At 36.1% G+C, this 14451-nt stretch overlaps 1 protein-coding gene across 1 annotated transcript in view; it reads right to left on the reverse strand.

The window, feature by feature from the left end:
* LOC138694564 (uncharacterized) overlaps positions 1–14451 on the reverse strand; it is a 176974-nt gene that overhangs the window by 24130 nt on the left and 138393 nt on the right. The window contains exon 4 of the mRNA XM_069818423.1: positions 4559–4817. Coding sequence (XP_069674524.1) covers positions 4559–4817 — 259 coding nt within the window. The remainder of the gene's footprint in view (positions 1–4558; positions 4818–14451) is intronic.

The following is a 14451-nucleotide window of genomic DNA, read 5'->3' on the forward strand; positions in this document are numbered from 1 at the left end:
TGTCTCTGTTTCTTTTCCATTTACTGGGATCACGTTTTCTTATCCTTGAATGTTCACCATTATCACTATTACTGCTTGAATTATCAGATGACATGTTTGAAACGCACAATAATCTGACAAAGCTACACTACATCTCGTTCATGCAGCCATTTTACTGAAAGGAAACAACTGCTACACTTGTGCTGTCATCTTTTGGTGCAAGAACCAGACAAGTCCAGGACTAGTCTGATTCTTGCTCCAAACACACCCAAGGTCTCTGTTGGCAACTAAGCATATCTCATTCAGATAAGTCCACACAACTCTGGTTCTTGCACCAAATGATGCTCACTGTCGTATTATATATCATGCATACTCTAACTCATTTTCGACCAAAAGTGGACTTATCTGGTTTTTGCACCAAACACCTCATTTACAGTATGTATTCAAATACCTGAACTCAATGTACAACCTTTAACACGGAAAATGGGCGCTCTCCTGCAGCGTGAATTTGTGTAAGTGTTGTTCGGGTTTACGCGAGATCACACGGGGAATACTAAGAATCGAGATCAGAGGACAAAATCAAGTACGTAGCAGCAGCGACGTATCTGTATGTCACGAGACGTGATGTTCTCCGCGAAGTCTTTATGGCTTACAGGCAAACATTCTCATGCTGGTAAAAAAAAGTTAATTGTTTTTCTTTCATCATGTTAATAAATTCAAAAGTAGTACGTATACAAATTTTGGCAACTCGAGCGCAATTACGAGGGCCTTTCATAAGGTAAGTTTCCCTGGAGCAGTTTAGTATAGAAAGAAAACACATTTTCATAGAAAGATTTACTGGAACATATACAGATTTCTTTTTATTTTAGTAGGTTATTTCACGACGCTTTATCAACATCTTAGGTTATTTAGCGTCTGAATGAGATGAAGATGATGCCGGTGAAATGAGTCCGGGGTCCAGCACCGATAGTTACCCAGCATTTGCTCATATTGGGTTGAGGGAAAACTCCGGAAAAAACTTCAACCAGGTAAATTGCCCCAACCGGGAATCGAACCCGGATCACCTGGTTTCGCGGCCAGACGCGCTAAACATTACTCCACAGGTGTTAACTGATACAGATTTTGTTGAACTATATTTCAATCTATTCCCCAACCGAATTGAGAGAATTTCTCATACTGCAGTATCAACAGACAGGTGCAGACAGCTGTCACACATTGGTTTCGATCGCGGGCAGCAGACTTCTACGACACAGGGATACAAAAGTTGATCTCACGGTATGACAAATGACTCATTTCCGGTGGGGAATATGTCTAAAAATAGTTAAAAAATATCTGTATTTTTTCCAATAAATTTTTCCATGTTATTGTGTTTCCTTTCTGTAAACGGCCCCAGGGAAGCTTACTTTCTGGGGGACGCTCGTAATTGCGCTCGAGGGACCAAAATTTGATAAGCACTTGTTCTGGCGTTACTAACATGGTGGAAGGAAAAAATAATTTTTTATCTGCCCCGAAATTAACGTTTGCTTGTTAGCGATACAGTTCCTACTTCTCGTTACAAAGACCGGGCTTCGAACCTCTCTATATAAAAAGCACGCGTGTATACACAGTGTACAGCTGTCAAAAAAAAAGTGGCCGCACTCGTGAACAGCGAATATTTTCAAAGTCCACTTCGGGTCGCGGCGATGTTACACGATGCATGTGCTTGTACAAGCAGTTCCGGAACTATGAAAGTGTTCCATATCTGCTCCTCGCAGACCAGCGGTAGAGTGCTTATTTAATGATTCAAAGGTTCTGGGTTCGCGCCTTCTTCAAGTTTTCATTTTATTTTTTAATCGTTCTTTAGCGATGTAAATGATATTCAAATTATCATTTATATCCAGTTATCGTTCTTGATGGATATCACGTTATTTATATTTTGTTATCGTTCTTTAGAGATATGAATAAAATTCAAGTCATCATTTGTATTCTGTTATCGTTTTATAACGATATGAATAATAATTATTATTATATCTCCAATGGGGGTTAGCCCTATTTTACATATGTATGTTAGGGCTATAGTTTTATACACAAAAAAAGATAAGCATAAAGAGAAATGGAAAAGAAAATTAAATTAGCTTACGCGATGTAAACAAAACATAAACAATTCGTAAATTAGGCATTGCGATTGCAAAACAAATATCAGGTATCAATTTGAAACATACAAAAACATTAACAACACACATACGTAACACGTCTATAACACAAATATGCAGCTTTCCGTACCATAAATCATAAATTAATACACAATAGCCACACAAACATAATCAAACTATAATTACGACATTGCGACGACATCAAGCATCCCATAACTGACTCACATACATAACAAATCAAGCATCCGTTGCAACACATACACTTCAACATAGTAACCACAACATTTAAAAGTTACAAATTTGGCTCCAAGAAGAATAAATAGGACACTGTTACCAATTACTATTGTTCTACAATTTCTTAAATACATCTGTAATAAATCTGTGAAATTCCGATATGAATAATATTCACGTTTTTTATATTGTTATCGTTCTTTAGCATTATAAAACAATATTCAAGTTATTTATATTGTTATTGTTCTTTCGCAATATAAATAATCTGTATTTTATGTAGGTAATTATTTTATAACACAAATAAACATCTTTCTTTGTAAAATAGGTTATTTTATTTAGATAATTAAATACGTATTATATAATATCTTATATTAATTAAACAAACCGATATTTATCATTTATATTGAATTATCGTTCTTTAGTGATACTGTATGAATAATATTCTAGTTATTTATATTGTAATCGTTCTTTAGCGATATAAATAACATAAATTTAATATTAGGTTTGGAAAAATCCAGTTCCATAATACTGCTATTAGTTTTTATTTTTGTATTATTACATTATACTATCTTGAACCACAATAAAATGAAAAGGAGTAACGAGGAATTGAACCTGAGACGTTGACATATACATTCCGACGTTCGTCCGCTGAGCTACGAGGGCAAAAGTGTGGAAACATTTTCGGAAAAATTGGCCCAATCACACTCTAAGATTTTCTGTTGATTCGTAGAAGCTAGTCCAGGATGCGGGGGGGCAAAGGCTAATTGAGATTTCCCGATCTCTGATAGGGTCAGACATCCTGATAGAATTAATATTTAACCCTTGCCGTGACTTTCGGTGAAGTCCGGAGGGCCCAATTAGTCAAATCCACTCTCCTCATCTCCACGCTTGGGCCTCCTGGAATTTAATAAGATGCGAAAGAGATAGTGGTGTGCGGAAAGCAACGGGATGTTACCGCATTTAGGCCTATCCTTCCCAAGAAAAACTGCAAACATGAACAAAGGAAGCTTTAAATAGAAGAAGAAGAAGGATCTTCTGCGGACCACTGGAAAAAGAACTAAGGAAGAGACTAGTGAAGTGCTTTGTGTGGAGTGTGGCATTGTATGGGGAAGGAAGATGGACATTACGACGAAATGAAGAGAAACGAATTGAAGCATTTGAAATGTGCATGTGGAGAAGAACGGTGCGTGTGAAGTGGACAGATAGAATAAGAAATAAATTGTGTTTGAAAAAGTGAGGGAAGAAAGAATGATGCCGAAATTGATTAGAAAGATAAAAAGTAACTGGTTGGGTCTCTGGTTGAAAAGAATAATAGACAACATTAGGATATGTGGATCATATGCGGAGACTAAGAGGAAGGCAGAAAATAGGAACGATTGGAGATTGCTGGGTTTGCAATGAAAGACCTGCCCATGGACAGAACACTTATGTATGTATGTTCAGAATGCCTGGAATATCGTGTCTAAGAACAGTCGCTATTTGCAAAGACTAGTCAATTCCATGCCCACTCGACTGCAAGATGATCGAGATAAGAGGAAGATAGACTAAATATTGAATTGTGGCTTTTTGTTTTGTTTTTTGAACGCTTAATTGTTTGAATGTTTTAAGGCCGACGCCAGTAAATTTGTTTTGTTTATGCCACGAAAGATATTTTTATTGAGAATAAAATCTTTTTTCTTTCCATTTGCAGCTACAATATCATAATGATAAAGTCATGGCATAATATATTAATGAACTTGATGTTAATTACTAAAATAATCGTAAAAGAGAAAGGAGCCATTATGTATAGTTTGTCTCTCTCAAAAACAGAACAAAAAAGAACATAAAAAGCACGTGGTTGTAGTCGAACGCAGGACTTCATGAATAAGAGGCCTGAACGCTACCATTATGCTATCGATAACACACAGAATACTTCAATTATAACTGTAGATATCAGGCAACGTGGTCCAACAGCATGTAACATCGCCTGTCTCCGAATTGTGGCGAAGATACCCGAAGGGAACTTTGTTTCAGGAGAGCGGCCACTTTTTCTTTTGACAGCTGTACATGATGATTCCCGAGGTATTCCGAGGTGGGCACAGTCTCTGGACAGAGACCAATTTCCGTGTCAAAGGGTGTACATAACAGCTGAGAAGTTATTCACAATTTCGTTCCAAACAGTAACACAGAATACAAAATAATAATGAAATGTAATCAACTAAGTGGTGTGCCCTCACCTGCAGAGTTCATGTACCTCTCTTGAGCCAGCTTGTTGGAAGTGAGCCCTCTCGCGAGGCTGGGAAACATAGACTTGTGGCGGCCCACACCCCCTACGGTGGACGTACAGCGGATCTCCATCCTGGGAGAGAGGCCCCCTCCGTTGCTAGTGAAGTGGGTGTTCTGGATGCGGAAGTGGAGTCCTACAGTTTTCGTATGCAGACCCTGCGTGTCCGTCTCGTCGGGGCCTTCGCGGTACTCCCACGCACGTGCGTCATCCTGAAACAAAGTGAAAAATATAGTGAGTATCTTCTAAAAATTCATTCCGTTTCACTAACGTGTCATTTCCAGATTCGGTCGTCAACCTTAAACGAATTATGGGAATTTCAAACAGACGAAGGGAAGTTCCCACCCACGTGCGTCATCCTGAAACAAAGTCAAAACATTGCGAAGAATATAGCGAATATTTTCTAAAAATTCATTCTTCTTAACTAACCTGTAACTTCCAAATTTGCTCGTCAACCGGAAACAAATTATGGGAAAGTCAAACAAACGAAGATTATCATGTTCATTTGATTCAGCTAACAAGAAGACTTGGGTATTACAAAGTGTGCTAAAACTTAACATCTCCAACGTTTAGAAAGTGCATACAAGTAACGAAAATGAGTACAAATGAATATGCACGTAGGCCTATATATTATGAGACCTACATTCAGCTAAAATTGTACAGTGAGTCCCAGCCAACATTCTCGGTAGAGATGAACAAAACTAACTGCCGCTCTCACTCGCTGTGTTCGTTGCATTTCTCTTTCGAGTCTCGTCTCGTCATTCTCGAAATAGCATTTGGTCGGCACGGAAAAATTTCGTAACTTTGAATAACATACATCATTGAAATAAATAATATTATAAATGTTCAAATGAGACAAAAAGACAAAACAGAACAGTATCTTAGTTATCAATATGTTCTGGTTCTATTATATGATATTACCTATGGTTATAGTTTATAAACAGAAAGAAATCTCAAATAAATTTGCATTTCTAAGAAACATAAAATATAACGTTAATATCTTTTTACTTGAGATTGTACACTTGATCTCAAACATATGAAAAGAAAATTCCTACCATTTTAATAATAATAATAATAATAATAATAATAATAATAATAATAATAATAATAACAATAATAACAATAATTATTATTATTATTATTAATTTATTTATTTAATCTGGCAGAGCTAAGGCCAGTAGGCCTTCTTTTCCGCCCAGCCAGACTCTAATTCCAATTGAATACAATTGATTACATAGTTATTACATTAATATCTAGACCATAAAACAACATGAAAGTAAATAATGAACGTTGGATAAGTAATGTTAGTGAGACAATAATAAACATTGGTAAGAAATAACAATAATAATAATAATAATAATAATAATAATAATAATAACATATTTTAAATAAGGGCCTAGTAATTAAATAAAGACTGGGGAACGGATTATTATACACTGAAAGGTAGAGATGATGTTTCAAATAGGGTACTTGATTGTTTATACATATATATATATATATATATATATATATATAAGAGTTGCCAAAGTAGATAAAAGTTCAGTCGGGTATAAACAAGTGTGGCGATTCAAGGACGTTCGGGACTTCGGGAGTAATCAATCTCGACGTCTCGAAACACTCACAAGCAGTCTTTACGTCAACGACACGACGTATACAGCATTGTCGTGCGGGTTTTCGGCTTTGCGGGCGCTGTTAGTCTTGCTTTCTCGATCGCTGTTCATCTCTAATTCTCGCCGTTTTAGTCTTCCGACCAGAGTCAGAGCCCTTTCGCTACTGCCATTGCTTGCATCCGAGAACTCATGAAGCTTCACCGAACTAAAACAAACGTACTATAGCTATTATAAAATAGGTTATTAATACATTTAACAAGTTTCAAAAACTGGACATTGCTGTTTTATGATTAACCACTAAAGCTGCCGATTAGACTCTTTTCACGAGTTCCTCTCTCCTTATCTGCGTCTCTGGTGAATTCCCTAATGCTTAGCTTATTTCATCTCCTAACTGATGTTTATGTTATCGTTCACGCTTCAGCTCTTATTGTGTATGTACCAAGAGAGAGAGAATTATAAATAGAAATCACCACGTGAAAACTGCATGGTTGGTGAATCCCCGTAACCTGAGAAGTGAGATCTAAGATAGGCTTTCTCAGTCTGTTTTGGCAGTAAGGCAGCTAAAATAAGTGCAGTTTATTCTCTTACACTGTGTTGTCTTTTCTAATGGTTACATATTCAGTGCGAGAACGCGTACTAAACAATTTTAAATCATACATATTACGTCTGATTAGTGAAATATGTTACTAGTCAGCGATCTATTCAATTGAGAGGAAGAAACTGGCCATCCTATGGATATCAACCAGAAGAGGTATTTTTTAATATTAATTTTTTTACGCTCGAGTTGAATTTTACTGTTTTTATACATTTAGTGCATTAAATATATATATATATATATATATATATATATATATATATATATTAGTAAAATAAAGAGGAAAATTGTATAGTAAGTTTCGTTTCTGAAGGTCTGACACGTATGTAGACAAAAATTCTGGCCAAAATAGTAGCAAGTTTTGAAAACCTAATTTTACACAATTTAAAATTACAAACTAAAGGTACAAAATTTCATAGATCTACCTAGAATAATTTAGAACATTGAAATTTCACATCAGTCTAACCTTAATAGGGTTTCTAGTTTCTACGGTCTTTGTATTTTCCAATCGAGCCAAACAATACAATCTTGTCTCAAGAATGAATTCAGAACTTCACAAATATATTGTCATTCTTGCAAATAACAAATAGGATTAAAGTCAGAAATTCTTGATTTGAAAGGAAGAAGATTGTAAAAATTTGACACTGATCCTAATTGGTACGTGATTTTCATTTGTTTTATGTAGAAATATCATAGCTGAAACAACTTAAATTATAGATTATTTTTATAAAAATATTTTGGGGCCCAAATTTTGAAACAAAAACAAATATCAATATACAGTCATTCATTCGTCTCACAATGTATACTCGCTTAGGTAGCGGATCGTTCCTTTTTATATTTATAGTCACTTCTTTCCTTTTTCCTTATTTCTTTCACCTTGTCATAGAGAAAAAAATGTGCGCTTTTTTCAGTTCTCTGTGAACAGTTCTGAACACAGCAGCACTGCATTTTTTCGCATTTAAATTACATTCTTTCCCTATACAACTGTATACTGCATAGCGCGCTGGACTAACAATGGCGGACTTGTCGGAATTTGCCGGCTCAAACGATTGCGGTACTCTGGATATCCACGGACTCTGAAAATTTCCCCAGCCTCTGACATAGGGATCTACAACGTGTATGATCTGTGATTTACAATGATGTTCCTTCCCTTCCTAATTTATTGTGATTGGTGGATGTAACGATGTCAAAGATTATTCACTTGTAATACACAAAACTTATTGGGATAGGCTACCTAGTATGAAATGATAATGCTACTACATAGTCCTAAGTGCTACAAAGATGTAAGCATATACAGTAGGTCGAATAACTTTTACAATTTAACACTGATTTTATGAGTTAAAATCTTACTGATTATAACCAAAGCTCGGAACTTGGGGACTTGTGTCTTTGAACGTGGCTAAGCGACCGGACTTCAATGTCAACAAACTCCCGCTTCCAGCACAGAGGTACTGTAAGGTCTGCTATAAAAGTGGTTCCTGGCTGGAACAACATAATGATAATATTATGGTAGGTTGAAACAAGTAATTTTATAGCATATATATAAATAAACATGCAAAATATATCAAATTTACAGTTCTGCTCTGTATATTTTATTACAGTGCATGACTACATACATTCGAATATTTTTCGAACCCATACCTTCTTCGACTGTTAGTTAAACATGATTTGAAACGAAAGAAACTTATTTCCACGTCACATGAAGTGACGGGAGCAAAATTATTTTTTTTTTATTTTATTTATTTTAACTAGCTACCTACTGAATACAAATTACATTTATAAAACAAAACTTTTTCCAGCCACTACCGTAAGAGCCAGGCTCGTGTACGGTGTGGTCTTAGTCAATAATATAACATAAAATTTACAAGGACACTTTACTAAATACAGTAAGTAACTTAATTCAAACCAATAAATACAACACAAGAACAAGACTAAAGAAGAAAGAGAAAAAGAGAGAAAAATACACATTTAATATAAATTGACAATTCGACAGAAGCCACTGATATTCAATAAAAACAAGAATATAGTAGACAGAAATAAAAGGTAAAAAAATACATTTGTTAATATTATATTATATCGTGGATAATTTTACAAATTTATTTTTTAAAAGCTTCAATTTTAAAAAATGTCAAATTTGGAAAATGGTTTGTAATTATATTATAGTCATAGGCCGAAATGAAGTATTGAATGTTTTCACTGTCACTGTTTCCTGTTCGATTTTCAGTAGTTGCTAGCTGATCTCGTATCTGAGAAAGATAAGTATCCTAAATTTATCTCGAAAATAGTTTTCAATTTCTATGTCACTACTAGGGAAGGTTCCACTACGACTTGATCCATGGCTATGGACAAATTTTCCACCGATTTAAGGGACTGCAATGTATTTCAATGAATGCCCGTTTCCAATCTCTAGTTTGTGTTTGACACAAGTTACAAAATATAAACTCTCCATTCGAAGAAAATAATGTATCTCTTCAGAATTCCTCCACGAAATTCTGTACCTAAATTTTAAGAAATATATTTTCAAACGTATACAATATCCATTCGAATAATCGTATTTTCTTATTTTCAAACAGACCGTTTATCTCTAATTAATTATCTGAATGTCATTGGCTTCGACACGACACAGTTTCCTCGTCCGTTTTCCTGTCATTCGATGTGACCACTTTCTTAGTACACACGACTGTCCCTGAGCACTTGCAGCGTGAGCTTTGTGTACGTTGTACCTGTAACCTTACTCATGCACACGACACACAAGTCCCCAAGTTCCGAGCTTTGATTATAACAGACTTGTTTTCACTTTAAAAAATAATGCATTAAACAACATAGTCCCTACCTACTTCAAGTGGCAACATAGAAAATCTTACGTGAATTGAAAAAACCCTTCTTAGACTGAACACTGTATTTTAAAAAGTAGAATTTTGAATACTTATTATTAGGTATTAGTTTATATTGTCACATTACTCACAAAACATTGTGCTTAAGATAATACCACTTCATAATCCTAAGTACTGTAAACACGTACACATTAAATAAACTTTGCTAAATTACTTTATGTAACACTGATGTTTATAGTTTATATATTAATATGTACTTGTTATCACAACATTTTCATGATGCTCATTAAAAACAGATTTTTTATGTAATATGTTAATATAGGTTAATAGGAATAATATTTTGAAAATAAAATAATACAAGTTGAACAAACAGCAAAGTGCAAGTATCAGAGATGAGATACACATCATAGTTGAATAATGTCATTTAATGACCCTGTATCTTTCTATTAAGTCCCGCGCCGTGGCGTTGTGGTCTAAGGCATCCTGTCTAGGACTCGCGTTACGGAATGAGCGGTGTTTCGAGTCCTCATGGGGGAAGAAATTGTCTCATGAAATTTCGACCAGTTTATGGGACCGGTGCCCACCCAGCATCGTAATGCACTTGAGGAGCTACGATAGGTAGCGAAATCCGGTTACGCAAACCAGCTATAACGGCTGGGGGGATCATCGTGCTAACCACACGATACCTCCATTCTGGTGTCGACCTGGTTGGCAAGTTGGTATAGCGCTGGCCTTCTATTCTGAAGGTTGCGGGTTCGATCCCGGGCCAGGTCGATGGCATTTAAGTGTGCTTAAATGCGACAGGCTATTTCAGTAGATTTACTGGCATGTAAAATAACTCCTGCGGGACAAAATTCCGGCACATCCGGCGACGCTGATATAACCTCTGCAGTTGCTAGTCGTTAAATAAAACATAAACTTTAAAAATTTAAATTTCCATTCTGGTCGGATGATCGTCCACCTCTGCTTCTTCGGCATGTGGCAGTGAGGTCAGCAGCCGGCTGGTCGGGCTTGGCTCTTCGTGGGCTGTAGCGCCACGGATTATTATCTTTGTATTAAATAATATTAAAAATGAAACTATTACAAATTTATGAAAGAATATATATGGTTATAATAATTTATTTATTTAATCTGACAGGATTAAGGCCATAAGGCCTTGTCTTCCATCCTACCAGATAGCACATATAAATACAAAAAAGAAATACAAACACTGATGAAAATAATACAAATTAAGTTAAAGCCCTATAAAGGGTCAACAGAGTCAAAAGAACACTACAGAGCTCTCATCGAGCTAATACAAGAAAAAAGAAAGAAAACAGAGATAGTAATGATGATAGTGATAGCTAACTGATAACTGATAATAATAATAATAATAATAATAATAATAATAATAATAATAATAATAAATACATTACATATTAATTGTCAATTTTAAACAGCATAGTTACAATATTTACTATATGTCATGGGTTAAGGCGAAGTTGTGCAACCTGATAGGAGTTCAACCAGCAATTCCACGAACTAGAATGTGATTTTTTAATTTAAATTTGAATTTTGATATTGTCCGACAGTCTCTGACATGGTCAGGGAGAGAATTCCAGAGGCGTGGAATAGATATGCTGAAAGATGATGGGTAGTAGGATGTTCTGTGCAGAGGAATAGAAAGGAGGTACATGTTCCGGTTATGTTCAAGATTACACTGTAGTTTTTTTTTAAGTTTATTACTCCTTTCACTATCAACTTCAGAGATAGTTGGCTACTTTCTGGGGTCTTGTTGGTGTATAGTTGGCGACTTTGGTCTGGAAACATCTGGCAGCCCTGCTTCTTTTGGCTCTAGTATTACGTCCAATATCATACTAATGGCGGGTAGTTGACTGTTGTTTAATCACCCATTTAAAGCCAATTGTGTTGTATACCAATTTACCGAAAGAGTCGCCCCGTGTGCGCCATAGGAGACTGATCTACGCTACACCTGCATGAGAAGAAATTTTGTGAAAAAATTTGTAAATCACCGGTATGTTCATTTTACGACGCTAGCAACTGTCGACGTTATGCCGGCGTGCCGAAATTTTGTCCCGCAGGAGTTCTTTTACATGCCAGTAAATCTACTGGCATGAGCCTGTCGCATTTAAGCACATTTAAATTCCATCGACCTGAGTCGGGATCGAACCCGCAACTTCTGGCATAGAAGGCGAGCATTTAGTCTACAGGTAAAATTGAACAAAATTCGTTTAAACGTTTAGAAAATAATAACTTAATATATTTTGAATACTACGTTTTAAAAATAAAACAGTATATTGATATAATAGTTGTCTGCTATCAGTTTTTCAAATTTATGCAGTAAGACACTATCTATTCATTCTCTACATATGCAGTACTATCAACTGTGTACTAAATTTAGTGCACAACTGTATAAACTTCACAAAGTTGAAGCCACATATTTTCTAGATGAGCTGACATTTTGGTCAACCATTCCTATATTGTTTTATAATTGAATAGGAATACCGACTACAACAAACTTGTGTTCAAAGTTTCTCTTTGAAGAGACGATAAATCACTTCTGAGATCGGCGCCATGCTAGATAATCCTAAAATGACATCAATTCTCAACGAAAGCTCCCGTCGACTGCATCAGCTGCTCTCTCAAACTTGTAACAAAGTCGACAGTAAATATCCTAACAGGACATTAATCACCTTTCGTAAAATTTGATACCAGTTACATCAGCTTAAGTGTTAATCTAATACACAAGCCGGTCGCTCCTGCACGCCGAGTTTAATACTCTACTAAGGAAGGTAGTGGAAATCAGGAAATAAGTTATTTAGCCTTAGCGTAGACTATGTTTTTCAGCTCTATCATGAATAATTAAACAAAATATTATATTTCGGATATCTCTACACTTCCTTATTCAGCGATTACTCTCTCATTGTTTAGAAGTAACACTTTTAATCTGAGTTATTTTATTTCATATTTTCATATATTGTACAGTCTGATCTTTACGGGAGGACATAAAACAAAATCGTTATCAAATTATTTTAGAAGTGATAAAGAGGTTAGTTTTGTTTCAATGTGTTGAAACAGGATCATTTATCATTCTTTTTGCAAACAAAAGAAACCAGGGTATCGAACCCGGGACCTTTGGTGAAACGTACCAACACTCTACCAACTGAACTACCCGGGAACTCTACCAGACACCGATCCAATTTTTCCCTCTATAACCACAAACCTGGCTGACAACAGTCAAGCAACCAACATCCAGTGTATACTAACTCTGTGTGATTTAAATTGTGGGTTTCTGTTAACGAACAGTGACGTATATTATGCAAATCAAGCTTTCAGGTATAACTCCCTGTAAAGTAGATTTGAATAATTTCGAGGGAAAAATTGTTCCGGGGCCGGGTATCGAACCCAGGGCCTTTGATTAAACGTACCAATGCTCTACCAACTGAGCTACTCGGGAACTCTACCAGACACCGATCCAATTTTTCCCTCTATATCCACAGACCTCAAAGTGGGCTGACAACCGTCAACCAACATCGAGTGCACACTAACTCCTTGTGACTTAAATTGTGGTTTTCTGTTAACGAACAGTGACGTCTATTATGCAAATCAAGCTTTCATGTATAACTCCCTGTGAAGTTGATTTGAATACTTTCGAGGGAAAAATTGTTCCGGGGCCGGGTATCGAACCCTGGAGCTCAACTGGTAGAGCGTTGGTACGTTTAACCAAAGGATCCGGGTTTGATACCCGGCCCCGGAACAATTTTTTTCTCGAAATTATTCAAATCAACTTTAAAGGGACCTGAAAGCTTGATTTGCAAAAGAAACCAGATTAATTATATTTTTTCCACTATTTATATACAGAATGATCCGGTTGGGTATAGATAAAATAAAAATAATGTTAAACATTTACCACTGAACTTTATTTGTTGAAACTCTGTGTATAGAGCACTGAAAGATGGGAAATTTCTCAGAACTCTACATGTCCCTCATTGCGCATTTTGTACAACTCATAACGGCGATGCCATTCAGCCCATCCCTGTTGATTTGTTGGATAGGTTGAGTAATTTTTAACTTTAGATCATCAATGTTCTTAGGTTTCTGTGAAGAGAGAGTGTCTTTAACAAAATCCCACGCAAAAAAGTCAAGAGGAGTTAGATCTGGGGATTTTGGGGGCCAAGCAATTATTGATCCATCACGACCACACCACATACGATTGTAAGCTTTACTAAATGACGAACCTCCCATGCCCATTGAGGTGGTGCACCATTTTTCTGGAATACAATGCTCATATTTTTGTCTTCCTCGAGTTGTAGCAACAGAAACAACTGCAACACATCCAAGTAAGATCCATAGCGTATTGTCTTTTCTGCAAAGAAGAATGGTCCATACACTTTATTGCGGCTCGCTCCACACCATACGTTAACTTTTGTACTTGATCTTTAAAGCTCATGGGAGATATGTGGATTTTCAATCGAGAAAGAACTTCAGAAAAGTCTTCTGAAATTGTGTGTGTTTATTTACTAAGAGAAAAGACAAGTTAAAAATGGCAGACGGAATAGACAGCTTCTCGCACTGGGTTTCGCCTGCGACCTCCTGCATGGTTTTTTTTTTTTTTTTTTTTATACACAGAACCTGTTTCTACAAATATTCGATAACACAACATTATGGAATCGTATTTAGGTACACTGTGCTCACCATACAGTACTCAAGTCGTTGAAATTCTCTTTGAACTCGTTTCATTCACTCATTGTTCTGCCTCAGGGCAGCTCTTTCACTGCAAACCCAGCTTTCTCCAAATCGTTTAACA

This window comes from Periplaneta americana, chromosome 2 (genome assembly GCF_040183065.1).
Source record: "Periplaneta americana isolate PAMFEO1 chromosome 2, P.americana_PAMFEO1_priV1, whole genome shotgun sequence".
Lineage (NCBI taxonomy): Eukaryota > Metazoa > Arthropoda > Insecta > Blattodea > Blattidae > Periplaneta > Periplaneta americana.